The sequence below is a fragment of the Balaenoptera acutorostrata genome, chromosome 5 (genome assembly GCF_949987535.1).
Source record: "Balaenoptera acutorostrata chromosome 5, mBalAcu1.1, whole genome shotgun sequence".
Taxonomy (NCBI): Eukaryota; Metazoa; Chordata; class Mammalia; order Artiodactyla; family Balaenopteridae; genus Balaenoptera; species Balaenoptera acutorostrata.
This window is the reverse complement of record NC_080068.1, coordinates 118478888-118493821: the sequence shown is the minus strand read 5'-3', so window position 1 is coordinate 118493821 and position 14934 is coordinate 118478888. Positions and strand designations below refer to the sequence as shown.

At 34.8% G+C, this 14934-nt stretch overlaps 1 protein-coding gene across 2 annotated transcripts in view; it reads left to right on the top strand.

Moving 5' to 3' along the window:
- The window catches only part of LOC103004566 (N-deacetylase and N-sulfotransferase 4), a 231422-nt gene that overhangs the window by 82209 nt on the left and 134279 nt on the right, over positions 1–14934 (top strand). For both annotated transcript variants that reach the window (XM_028164021.2, XM_007172427.2), the window contains exon 2: positions 9636–9723. In XM_028164021.2, the coding sequence (XP_028019822.1) occupies positions 9636–9723 (88 nt within the window). The remainder of the gene's footprint in view (positions 1–9635; positions 9724–14934) is intronic.

The following is a 14934-nucleotide window of genomic DNA, read 5'->3' as shown; positions in this document are numbered from 1 at the left end:
ATAAAATGAGAATTTTTTTTTTTGGATCATGAAGTAAAACGTAATTTAGGTAATGAAAACAACTTAGTAGTTGTTTTTAATAAGTTTTCAACAAGAATAAGATGCTCCAAGAAGTAACATCATGTTTATCAAAAGGGTAATTATTTCTAAGTATATTTCCACAATTTCATAATACTAAGAAACTGATTTTGATCTGAAGCTCTTGTGGAATGACAAATCCTGGAATAATGGAAAAGTCCTCTTTTTCTTCAGATCACATGCAGAGAGTTAATGTGATTATATAACTGAATACATATGCAGAACCACATTTCATGTAAAATTACAGCTATTATATTTTGCAATTTGCATTGGATACTAAATAGGAAACTGTATTTGATCAAGGATATCGTGACCCCAGGAAATACCTCTACCTCCAAGGTATTAGCCATCCACTTAATGTTTTCTTCCTAAGACTGTATCTTAAAATTAGGCAGGTAGGAGTGTGTGTTCCTGGCAAATAGTTTGGGGAAAAAGCTGAGAGAAATCAAGTACAAAATTTTTTCTACTAAAGACTTTAGCATGTAAATGTGAATTGAGAACCTCCCAAGAGGGATATACTACAGAGTGTTTCCCAAACATTTTGAACATGGAATTATTTTTTCATGGAACTGTTAAATTTTACAGACCTAGTGACCCATGGATCACCGTTTGGAAATCTGTAACCAGGAACTCTTGTTTCACTGCTTATCATCTCTTACATAATAAAATCATCCATGATGACTCATTATTGAAGGCAGCCCAAGCTTCCACACTTCAGAGACTCCAAGCTAGCTCCAAAGGTGATTCTGTGTCTGCTTTGGTACTTCCACAGCAGGACAAAGCATTTCTATCAAGTAGGCTCTCCAACACAGAAGTCAGGATTATGCAGGGTGACTCAGGTTACATTTTAAAGTTTCAACCTAACACAGAGAGAATTTGGGCCCAGTTCAGTGCAGATCCTTACTTAGAATCTCTGGAAATATTTCGAGTTAAAACGACTTTGCTCCCATCCTTACTTAATAAAGGTCTGACATTATTATTTTGTTGTGCATGTGTATGTTTCTCTCAGCTCTCTGATTCCTGATGATTCCTGAAGGCATCTTTCAGTCACTGGGCTTACAATGACCAGTTTCATTCCACATCCCCGAAGAAGTCCTCATGTAAGATAGTTCTATCTCACTATTACTTTATCATTTACTTAAACATTTGGGCCTAGGGAAAATAAGACAGTTATTCTTGCCATTACTTTATAAAATCCTTTTAAGGAAATAATCATGCTACATGAACCATGAGTTCTAAAGTTACATTATATTTATCTTTTTACAACTCAAAAATTCTTGCAGGCCATGATGGAGACTTGGAAGCAAAGCTTACAGAAAAAGTAAATTAAATAATACAATTGAAGACGAGACTTAGAAGAACTAACTTATAAAGGAAAAGCCAGTGGTTCAAGTAGTACTATCTGAAGGATCATACGAGTTCATATTTGATTCAAATTTATGTATTTGATTCAAAATTCCAATCGATTAGGTAGAACATGAAAAACATGGAAACAGAGGTACAGAGAGAAGGGCATACTCACGGTTTGTGGTGACCTCTATGGGCTCAACTTGAGAATATAGTTGAAGAGAAACTGGGGCTCTTAAGAATTGGGCAGTAATTCACTACCTTTATGGAATTTTTCTGATCCCAGGGAGAGAACCAGTGCCAATCAGAAAGCAGAAGCAGAAATTCATCTCACATGCTTTCAGAATGGACTGAAGTCAGTGGCTTAGAATTCTGTGGACACAGAGATGCCAATGACATTCCCCCGTAACACAGTTTAGGGCACAAGACAAATCCATCCATAGCCACTGGGAAGGGAGTCAAAGACACATGGAGTGCTTTGCTGATACAATCAAAATTTACAACACTGTAAATGCACTTCAAGTTTAATGATTTATATAACCTTCATTGTGTTCTTTGATAATCAAGCAGAAAATGCAGACTCTTCACATACGTGACACGAATTAATATTATTTTTCAAGGTCAAACTAATTTTCAATTTTTTTCTTCTCTTTGCCTGTATCTTTAATCAGTATCAATGTTTAACCTTCCGGTATCCAAAAAGCACTCCCTGTACAATGAGACCACTCCCCTTACTAATATATACATTCCTTGTGCAGTTAGCTCTAATCATGGGTACCAATGTTTGAAAACACTGACGATGTGGGACTTTAAACTCTGTTGTTCCTGTTAGGGGTGATGTAGAGGTTTCAACAACATAGCCATCCTGCTGTGGGGAAGAAATGTTTAGTGTAGCCATGGAGGTGTTGATTTTCCCTCAAAACCTATCTCAACTCTTCCCTCACTTCATCGAATGTCAGAAATCTGAATCATTAATGAAATCACTCAGCTTTACTTCCCACGTCGGCCCATCAATAATTACACTATTTACTTCTTTCCATTCCCAGTACCACCAGTAGAAGCCATGCCTTTATTTTCTCTTACTGAAACTACTGCAAAATCCTCCTAAATGATTTCCCCCATTTCTTACAAGTTTTCCTACAATTCCTTATCAGCAAGTAGCCAGAGAAATCAATTTAAAATGTAAATCATATCCTATGTGAGGTGAGGTAGAGGGTGGTGTATTAAAAAGGTGCCAAGGTCCTTCCTGACACGGAGCCCTGTTTTCACTGGCCCCCTTGCCTGGAGCACACTCTCTGGAGTCCCTGTTTTAGACATAACTGGCCTCTCATCTCTCTCTCAACTAAACTGCCACTTTTTCAGAAAGACCTTCATACAACTCATTGCCTATCCTGTTAAAATGTAGGTACTCTTTGTTAGTTTCAATATTTGCATATACTATAATGATTTTTACATTAATAATAATTTCAATTAAATAATTATTTGATTGAATTGCCATGTGTATCATCTGCATGTCTAAAAAGAATGTAAGCTCCATGAAACAACAAATATAGTGGTTTTGTCTGGCAGACACTCTCTATCTCCATAACCTTAGGTAGCTTATTTAGGCTCTCTGCGATTTATTTTCCCCACTTGTAAAATAGGCTTAATAAAGGGATCATGGAGAGGTTTTTTTTTAAATAAATTTATTTTATTTATTTATTTATTTTTGGCTGTGTTGGGTCTTTGTTGCTGCACATGGGCTTTCTCTAATTGCGGCGAGCGGGGGCTACTCTTCGCTGTGGTGTGCGGGCTTCTCATTGCGGTGGCTTCTCTTGTTGCGGAGCACGGGCTCTAGGCACGCGGGCTTCAGTAGTCGCAGCATGCGGGCTCAGTAGTTGTGGCTCGTGGGCTCTAGAGCACAGGCTCAGAAGTTGTGGTGCACGGGCTTAGTTGCTCCCCAGCATGTGGGATCTTCCCGGACCAGGGCTCGAACCCGTGTCCCCTGCATTGGCAGGCGGATTCTCAACCACTGCTCCACCAGGGAAGCCCAAGGGATCATGGAGAGATTTAAAGAGATAATTCAAGTTGAGTACTTCTCATAGTACTCATAGTACCTAGCAGTACCTAACACAATTATGTTAGATATTATTGTTACCATTCTCTACTGTGTCCTTAGTACCTAGAAGAATGCCTAAAACAAGAAGCAGGGGTTCAGTCAATACTGTTTGAATGGATAAATGAGTGAATAATAGCACAAGGAGGTAGAGAGCCCAGAGAGTTCCAGATTCCTTGCTTCCTGGAGACTTAAGCGAGAGAAGATAGATAGCAGTGGAACACTTAGGTGATGGGCAGAAAGCGAGAGGATAATTGCTCTGAAACACTATGGTGTTTTTCTACCTGGCAAGTTGTTCTTTGAATTGAATGTGATTTCATCAGAAGGACCCCCCAAGCCCCAAACCTTTCTCCCCACAAAAGATATCAGAAGTATACATTCATTCTTTCTTAATTAACTCACCCATTCCACAATCATAGCTAAACTGTTCCATGTGAAATTCTTTAGAAGGCTCAGCAGGTTGGTGTAATAAGCTTTTGTCAATTTATAAATTATATCAAACAATTTCCTCTTTGAACAGCAGTAAGATTTTATCAAAAAAAAAAGGAAGAGAGTAGATTTCTGAAGGAATGGAGATTTCTTCTAAAGGGAGAGAGATGAACAAGAAGGGAGGCAGAAACTATCAAAGGCAAACTTCAAAAGCTTCATACTTTCACCCTGGGTCAGCCCTATTCATTTTCATCTGTACATTGACAAATAGTCTCTGCACAAAAGTTCATGAAATTCCGAGTCTGTTTCAAACTGGGTGGCCACACAGATTTACTGTAGAGAGACCTGAGGTTAAAGTCGGACCAAATGTTAAGGCAAACATGCTCAATTTTGGCCCTCTTGTTGTGTTCTCTGGGTGGGCCATTTAAACTTTCCATGAAGCAATTTTTTTCCACCTGGAAAATAAGCATAGATGTAACCTTTTCTGATTCCCACATCAAGATCTTGTAAGTAAGATAAAAAGATAAGTAAGATCTTGTAAATAAGATAACATTTTTATTGAGTTATTGAATGTAATAAAAAACTTTCCAAGGCAGACAAACAAAAACTATCACCCTTTGGTATTTGATTTGAAATTCTGAAAACGTAAGCCTATACCAAAGTATGTATACAGTCATGACTTATTAATTATGTACACGTAGAGAAAGTGTTAACCTGATGATAAACAATCTGAATATCAGAATGGGTTAAGACATATGCAATATACCTTGAAATTAAATATGAATAGTGCACTAACAATATTTCCTGAAGTTCCCTGATGGCTATAATCTCCAGTTTGAAACTATAAGGATCACTGTTAAAAACACAGATTCCTAGGCTCCATCTTATACTGTAAGTCAGAATACCCAGAAAATGGGCCTGGGAAAAGCATCCTGGTGATTCATTTCTTATGAGAAAACTGGAAACAATTGCTTGACCCTTCTTAAGAACCAACTGGGGTCTATAATGAAATACACATACTTGGGCCCCATCATAGACAGATTAAATCAATAACTCTTCAAGTGGGTCCCCAGAATTGACAATTTTAGCAGCCTCCTCTAGAAAATGTTATGTCTGGTAAAGTTTGAAAACCATTGTTCTCTTTAACATTTTGCAGTAGGGCAGAGTTGGACTTGCTTTATTAAATACTGAGGAATTTATTATAAGAACATTAAGTGAATGCAAGTAATGTTTGTTAAAATAATGACTTTTTGCTTCTGCTTAAATAAGTTATATATCTATTCTCTTTGATACCCAATCAAATAACTTAGTGAGCCTTTCATAAATAATGCAAGGGAAAACTTCAAAGCCGTTTATATATATTTTTATGACTTATAAACTATTAAAGAAAATAACTAAGGTTTATTATCCAAACACTGTATATATTTTATTTTACATATATTTTCAAAAGTTAGTCAAATTTCCCCACAAAATATTCAGATAAAAATAGTATATAGGGGCTTCCCTGGTGGCGCAGTGGTTGAGAATCTGCCTGCCAATGCAGGGGACACGGGTTCGAGCCCTGGTCTGGGAGGATCCCACATGCCGCGGAGCGACTAAGCCCGTGAGCCACAATTGCTGAGCCTGCGCGTCTGGAGCCTGTGCTCCGCAACGGGAGAGGCCGCGCACCGCGATGAAGAGTGGCCCCCACTTGCCGCAACTAGAGAAAGCCCTCACACAGAAACGAAGACCCCAACACAGCCATAAATAAATAAATTTAAAAAAAAAAAAAAAAAATAGTATATATACAGCTGTATACTATTTCCTATGCTTTACTATTTGATTTTTATCTCAAATTGAGACATTATTTCTAGTCCGTTAACAAATTTTTCCAAAAGAAGGTTTCTGTGGTTTTATTATATTTTATTTATTCATAATTTTATATTTGTATTTTTCCTGTCTGATATTTCCTCTGGCATTATACATTTTTCCTGTATTTCAATCCTTTATTTTTTTCTATATTTCTTCATTAATTTTTATGGTTTAACATGTTTTTCTTTTACATTTATTTCTGAGTTTTATTTTTTAAAATTATATCCATTTTATACATATTTATTTGTGTCTCTCTTTTTCTTATCATTGAAAGACATGGAACCTTTCTTTCTTTGAATTTTGAAACTCAAAGAACATTCAGTTACAATGAAGTAGGAAAGCTTGAATCCTTTAGAATTTGCTTCTTTTTATCCATTTGTTTTGTTTTTACTTACAGAAATTGTCATTTTACTCCCACATTAATCAAGATTACATGTTGGGAGGCTGTGACTAGACAACTCTACTTCTTTTAACAATGGAAAGGTCTGTCAAATTCTTCATATAGCTAATTAGTGCCAGTGGAAGAAAATCCATATGCCCTCGCCTCTGTGAGCTTGTCTTACTAGGCGACTTACAATAGAAGATTATAAAACATCCATATTATGAATGTGCTCGTGAAATGCAAGATCCTATCTATATCATTTAATGGTATGGTCCATGAGCCATTTTTATCATGTTACCATCAGAAAAATGTTAGTAATAAAAATAAATGAAACTAATTCAATTTACAGCTGTGCATTAACATATGCTCCTATCACATTTTAAATGGCTTCCACATATACGAAACTATATTTAGCAACATGGCATGTGTAAAAATGAGTAAGGTTTGATCAACCTTCAGGTACTTTTAGACTAAAAGGAGAGATAAAATACAAAGTTATATAGTAAAGTGGAAAATGATGCAAGTCTTAAGAAAAACAATTTAGGAACTTACTTTGGGAGATGAGAAAAGGAAAAGCTTTAAGGCATCAGGGAAGGCTTCATGCAAAAAGGTGGCATTTGGGCAGATCTTTAAAAATGGGTTGGGACTGGAAAATGTGATTGGGAACAGCTGGACACTTTCCAGGCCCCCCCCCCAAAAAAAAAACCAGAGGAAAAACATGGAGAAATGTAGGAGGTGAGGAACAGTGCAGAGGACAGGGTGATTTGGGGAAATACCAGTGCAGGTAGCTTAATATGGAAATATGAAGGCACCATTTATACCTAATTGGCAGGAAGAGAATGACATATTAAGTGACCATTAACACCATTTATCAAGCTCTTACTATGAACCAGGCACTTAGCTAAGTACTTTGTATGCCTTATACAATGTAATCTTCACAATAATAGTGTGAAACAAGTGTTAAGCATGATCCCATTTCACAGAGAAGGGAAAAGATGTGAGAAGTGAAATGACCAACCAAGCTGAGTCATTAAGTGAATGGCTTGCCTGACCTCAAGGGTAAAGTGCATTTACTGCTTCTAGGATGTTAGCATGACTGCAGAGTGTAAAATAGAATAGAGGAAGGTGGGAATACGGTTAGCAGTCTACAGTGTTTTAAAGCCCAAGAAAAAGACATGAAGGCCTGCCTAAAGTGGTAGCAAGCTGATTGGGAAAAAATAGATTGTTTGCTCTTTTTAAAATGGCCCCTTAGAAAGCATCAAGTGTAGGCCCACTTCCCCAGTCTAAATTCAATCCCTTATTGTATCTATCACAACATGCTCTAGATTTGTTTTGTAGCACTTATTATGATTTGTAATTACACATTTGTGGGACCCTCTATTTAATATCTCTCTCCCTCTCAGTAAAGCCCAAGGTTACAGAGACTATGCTTGCCAAACCCAACACTGTATCCACCTACAAGAAATATTTACTGAATTTAAGAATGGATGGTAGATAAATAAATGTGGAATAAAGAATGACTTCAAGGGGGCTTCCCTGGTGGCGCAGTGGTTGAGAATCTGCCTGCCAATGCAGGGCACACGGGTTCGAGGCCTGGTCTGGGAAGATCCCACATGCCACGGAGCAACTGGGCCCGTGAGCCACAATTACTGAGCCTGCGCGTCTGGAGCCTGTGCTCTGCAACAAGAGAGGCCGCGATGGTGAGAGGCCCGCGCACCGCGATGAAGAGTGGTCCCCACTTGCCACAACTAGAGAAAGCCCTCGCACAGAAACGAAGACCCAACACAGTCATAAATAAATAAAAGAACGTGAATTTCTAAAAAAAAAAAAAAAAATTAAGAATGACTTCAAGACCCCAGAGGTAGAAAACTGAGTGGATGTGGTTGGAGCGGTGAGGAGAACAGGGAAAGGAAGAATTAAAAACAAAACAAAACAAAACTATTTCAATATATGAAAGCTCAGGGATTGTGCACTGAATATAACAAGAGTGCCAGAAAAAGGAACTCCCTAAGAAAAAAAGATGCATGATGGTTTTATTTTTTTAATTTTAAAGCTATATTCTACAGTCTTTACCAATAAGCTCAACTAGTCAATAAATTTATTTATTTTTAACCCTACTCTCTTTTTAGTATCTAGTTTGCTTTTTTATGAGAACTTTTTTGAATATTTTATATAAATGAGTCAAACTAGTAGGTCTATTTTTTCCTTTTTCTATTTAATTGATAATATTTAAATAAGTTAGCCAGGATTACATGCAGTATAACTGTAATCTTGGATAACCAGAAACTATATAGTTTATCAACCTTTTAATTATTTGGTTATTTCTTTCTTTTTTTTTTTTTTTCTTTACAAATTTGCAGGAGAGCCCTCTTAACTCTGGGGAAATAAAAAGTTAGGTTCACAAATTTTTGAAGCAAATGCTTAGCCACCATAACTAATGCTCAAAAGAAATTGTCTAAACCTTTGGCTCTTTATTTACCTTAAAAGATGGATAGTAGTGACAAAAATCAGTCTTAGTAATATCTCTAATTTGAAATGAGTTTCTCGTTTCCATCAGAACAAAATAAGTCCCCTTTTAAAAATCCATTTAAAAAAATGAAAAACGCATTCCAAATCAATAAGCAAACTAAAAAGCCCAAGGATATGAGAGTTCTGAATTAAACTACATATGTCGACATAGGAATAATAGCAGTGGAAGGATTGGCAGAAAATTTAGAGGACTAAGTCTTACTCAAAGATTATTATCAGTATGTTCTTATCCTGTCTACAAACAAGAAATTAACATAGAATAATTCCAAAAGGAGAAATTAGGAAATTTTTTGCAATGTTTAGAGAATATTTCTTTATGGAATTACCAATTTCCTACCTGTCCTTTCCTTGTTCATTTGTAATTATCATCCTATAAAATATAAAAATTGCTGTTTAGTTTGTAAAGTAAAAATCCAAGCTTTCAACTCAATAATTATGCCTTAAAAATGATAGGAGAAAAAAAAAATGATAGGAGAGGTTGCACAGTTAAATAAAAATCCTCAGTTGCTACTCAAACAAAAGTTAACTTCTTATCCTTTACCAACAAATCCAGGACCTGTCTACATCCAACAATTCTGAAAAATTTTCCCCAAGGAAAAGAAGTGTGATAATCTGAAATTCAAGAAATGTCTCACACAGAAATGAAAAATGATTTCACTGCTGTGTGGTTAGAGAATTGCCTCTCAGCCGCTTATAATATGCTTAGGACTTAACTGCTTCATAATTCGTAACCTTCAATAAAAATAATAACAATAGTGATTATAATACCTGAAATATGAATAGGACATACCTGTAGCCATCAAAAACCCAAAAAGCAATAAAGCCCACATTTTGTTTCACTCATGCATACACTTTTGAAAAAGAGGCATCCCAAATCTTCATATTTATTTTTCTAAAATCATGTTAATTTCTTATTTATTTCAGGCATTACTAGAGACTCAAAATTTACTGCGCACTCAGGTTGCAAATTTTACCTTCAACCTTGGATTTTCAGGGAAGTTTTACCACACAGGTAAGAAGGAGCTTTGTGTTCTCAGGCAGCTACATATAAATAGGAGAGAGGATTTTTAATGTTTCTTAAGTAGGAGAAATAGAATATCCAGGCTGATTATGGGAAAAACTTGGGTGCATTATGAGTAGCCAAATCCAAAATCAATGAACTTGTTTACTTTTTCAAATACTGTTAGAATCAAGGGCAAAAGAGGAAGAGAACTGACTTTGTCAACTCAGTAAAAGAAACTATAACCATTGTTCTAAGTTTGTCTATGCATCTTGTGTCAGCACAGTCTAAGTAGGAAGCATAGTGACGACGATGATGATGATGATAATGATGTAATAATGATAATAATAATAGTGGACAGTGTTTTTAAATTGTAGGACAATCCAGGTGACATTTTTGTATGTATTATTTTCCTTTTGAAAACATCTAGTGATAAGAGAGGAATTTCATAGCCTCAAAGAAATTTAATAGATTTTGAGTCATCTTGCTTAATTTACATTCCCTTGCAGGATTTTCCTTAAAAATATTACAGTGACTTGGCCCAACATGCATTAATACCATCACAATCAGGTTTATATTTCTTTCCATGTCTATCTAGTCACAGTTGCACTTCTGTTCAGTCTCAGCCTCTCAACAGATTCTCAAAATGTGAACGGTGTTCATGCACTACTCCATGTTCTGGTATTTCTCACCTCTTTACCCATCTTTACCTCCAGAATTTGACTCTTATTTTCTGAATAGCAACATTATAATTTCAGGCACTAGTATAGAGAAAACTATGTGCATAAAAGTGATTGTCGGATAGTAATAACAAAAATGGCACAAAATGGTGTCTTAGCCTGTATTAGGGCAATACCTACTATCTGCTTCTATTTCTGCATCTCTGGTGAAAGCTAAATGCTTCGTTTAGGACTCTGCATTGTTCTTACTTCACAGTATCTTAGTGAAAACATTTCATAGTATTCTCTATGAATGCATGCAGTTTAGTGACTCATCAAAAATATCCCATGCAAAGGTAGTCTTTTATTATCATATATGTAGTTCATTTACCCAAAGAGGCTTTTTAACGTTTACCCAAAGAAGCTCAGCATGGTTTATTAGAATATTGAAGTAGCAATTTCTAATTGGCTTTTCTTTAATGCTTTTTTCCTCCTGCTCTGAAACATGTAAATCTGTTTAAAGTAATAGAAGGAAAAGTTGTATTTAGACCAGTTGATAAATCAAATCATTGCATATTTTAAAAGGACATTTTGCAGAGAAAGATTTGGGTCATCACATCTGCACAGGCAAAGCAATTCTAGCTTACAATTTTGAAAATAGACATGGTGTTGTAAATCCTTTTCAAAAGTCCCCCTCAGGAAATGAGTTCAGACCTAAGAATCACCGACTATGAAGTTATAAAGCAGATAGCTCTAAAGGCTGTATCTACTCATGCTGGGGAAAAAAATAAGGGATTATTTGGAGTTCACACACAAAGAGTACTATTTTGTCTTAAATAGCTGTATAGGGTAAGTAAAGCCATTCTTTTGGCTGAAATATATCTGGATAACAGCCTCAGCTTTTATATACTTTTCATATTCAGACCTATTAAATCTGCCAGACATTTGCAGAGTTAATGTTCATAGCAGGTTATAACACTTCCCATTTCTTTTTTATAATCCCGAACATGTACACACTACACATCCACTACGAAATGAACAACACACTAGTAAATATCACAGGGACGGTTGTTGGAGGAAGGTACCAAACAACAATAACAAAAAAAGGTATTATAATTATATCTCTTAAATGGACCTTATTGACTCTTTATGTTGGTACTAACCTAATAAAAATACTGGAAGAAACACTATCCTGTTATGCTGTGGGATAACTCACCTTAGAGACTAAGCAATATATATATATAAATTTGTGAGTCCTGGAAGTTTAATTACCTTCACATAAATATGAAACTTTATTTGATTTGCTACTTTATGTGTAGAATCATTGAAATGCATCCATGACGTTTTTCAAGGGTGCAATCGTACTATATTAAGTACTTATTTATTCACTCGGGGATATCAAGGCTTCTTCCAGAGTGGAGTTAAACACTGATGATATTCACTCTGGGGAGGGCATGCCTCTCCCCTTTCTAGTCACATTCCTATATGGAGGTTTAACTATCGGGAGCTTAACAAATCAGAAAAGTGTTTTCCTCACCTATGCACTTGATTGTGATGCGTAACCATGAGAAGATGGCCTTGTCATAATGAGTGTCCCAGAACTCTCCCGGGATGATCTGATTGCCCAATGCATGAAGACGCTGATTGATGAGCCTCCTTGTTTTGAAGACATTTAATCACATATGCCCACTGTAATAATGATAGATTCTGCCTTCTCAGACTGCTTCACTTATTTGTATTTTCCATGTACTCTTTCCTGTTCAGTTTCTCTGTCCTTCACATGCTAAAAACAATCTCACCCAAAAAGGACATATCGCTAAGCCTTCCCTAAAAGTCAGTCACTCATGGGTGCCAAATTGAAAGGGGAAGGACATACTGTTGATTAAAAGTAAAAAAATAAAAGCATGGAGTTCAGAGTAAAATATTTTAGTCTGGAAATATTTAAAGCATGACTGGAATTGCACAATGAAAAGCCAGTTGAAAAATGGAGACATTATAGGATTAAGATGCCTTGTAGGAATGGAAGGCTACAAATATTTTTTGGAGACATGATTTCTGGTGGCAGTCATTGCCATTCTCTGTAACTAATAATGAATTGAATATGAATCAATTACCTCATATAATATTTACAAATTGGATAAATACTGGTCTTTTCTATAAGAGGTCATTTTTATATAAAGAAAACAGATCTTTATATAAAACTATTAACTTTTAAACATGAAAGTAAAAAACAGTGTCACATTTATTCTCTTTCGTTTGCTTTTGCTTTTCTGTACAAGGTATTGGCTCAAAGACTAGACACTGGAAACGGCCTGCTTTTGTTTAAATCTAGTCTCTGACATTTCGCTAGCTATGTGAACATACACAGATCACTTTTCTGTACCTCAATTTCCACATCTCCAAAATGGGAATAATAATATCTCTCTTATCTAAAACAGTGCATAGCATGTCATGCTATGTAAGTGTCTATTATTATTATTACTTTTTAAAGCATTTTTAAGAATCAAATATTATTTTAAAATATTGAATTATTCCCCAGGCTTTATTTTCCAGTTTTGGAAATATAGATAGCTTGTAATCAATTTTCATCATCAAATGATTCTTTTCATTTAGTATACTATTTAAAATGAGTTTATACTATACCCACTTATATGGAACTGTGCCAGGTACAGTGTACAAAGAAAATTAGAAATCTCTTCTTGCAATTTAGGAATTACAATATTTCATATATAATAGCAAATATAAGACAAACATTTGTACAAAATTGATAATGCAGACAATGGAATTGTATGTATCTGATTTTTTTTACAAGTAAATACAAAAGAAGTTTATTTCATTTTTAAATTTCTTCAAAAGTTAACATACAGTTTAAAACAAAAATGATAACAATGTATTGTGAGATCTATAATACATGTAGAAGTTTTATAGTTTTAGCTTCTATTTCTAGTTTTCAGCACCTATTCTAGGTCCTTTGCTTTATAGCACTATAAGTTTTTAAAAATCCATCAATTTCTTTTAAAAAGCTTCCTAAGTTTTGAATCTACAGATTTATTTTAGAATCTGAATCCATATATAATTCAGGGAAAATTGATCTAGCCACAAAATTGAGTTTTTTGATCCATGAACACGCATATCTCTCTATTTATTTAGGGCTTTAAAAATTTGTCTCAGAAATAGTAAGGTAGTTTTTATCGTAGAGGTCTTAGACATTTTTCTTAAATTTATGGGTATTTTGCGTTTTTTGATACTATTATGAATGGCGTTTTTGAGTTTTATTTTGCAATTGTTCACTGTCCTAGTATACAGAATAGCAAATGGTTTTTTAAATATTAATCTTGTAGTCTTCCTATATTCACCTATTAGTTATAATAGTTTTTATTATAGATTCTTTAGGATTTTCAATATGCACAATCATGTCATCTGCGAATAAAGTAAGTTTTACTTTTTCCTTTCACATCTGTAGGCCTTTTATTATCTTTTTATTGAGTTGGCAAGGATCTCCATTACAACACTGAATGAAAGTGATGAGATCACACATCCTTGCCTTGTCCCCAGTATTAGGTGGAAAACATTTAGTTTGGCATTAAATATAGCATTAGCTGTAGATTTTTTTTTGTAGATGCCTTTTATTGGGTTGAGGAAGTTCCATCTACGCCTAGTTTGCTGAGGAACTTTAAAAATATGTGTGCATGGTTGTTGAATTTCTCCAGTACTTTTTCTGCATCTATCAGGATGGTTATAGAGTTTTTCTCCTTGATACGATGTATTGCATTCATTTATGTATCTGATTTTAATGTCACAACTGTGCCTTATGGAATCTAACCTATAGCCCAAATCTTGCTAAAATTATTCTTATTTTGGCAGACTTAAAAACTTCTAGAAGCACGCTATTATCTCATAACACAGATCCTCCAAGAGAGGAAACAAAGAAATGAGTGCATAAATATTTTACTTCTGAATTAAAATACTTTTATCCTCTGGGAATCAGTAAAGTAAAATGACATAAAATTTAAATGAGAACAAAAAATACAGTATTTTTAATTAACAATGATGTAGATTTGAATCTAGATCAGGTTAGAAGTGAAAGCCTCAATTTGAATATAGACACCTTAATGTACTAGAACTTGTGCTAAATATAGTCATGTATGAACTGTAAATTATATTCTCAAGTGTAATTTAATCATAAATTAGGTATAAAAAATTAAGTGTATACAAGGAGTCAAAAATTTAATATTTTAATTTAGCTAGATTTGAAAATATTTGAAATTCTTCTTTGGTCCCTCAGCATGACTCGATATCACATTTTTCATTAAGCAATTTCTAGTGTCATGAGCTAGGCTTATGTGGCTTTGAATTATATGACCTGTATAAAATAAGAGAAAGGCTGATGGGGAATTAATCCAAGGAGTAAAAAAAAGAGGTTTTAAATATCACTCTTAACCTTGTGGGGAGTACTTATAAATTAACACACTCTCTGGTATAAAAATCACCAAGATTTTAGGATCAGTTATACATCTGTTTATATCAATAGTCGGCAAAATTTTCTTTAAATTGAGTAATTGAC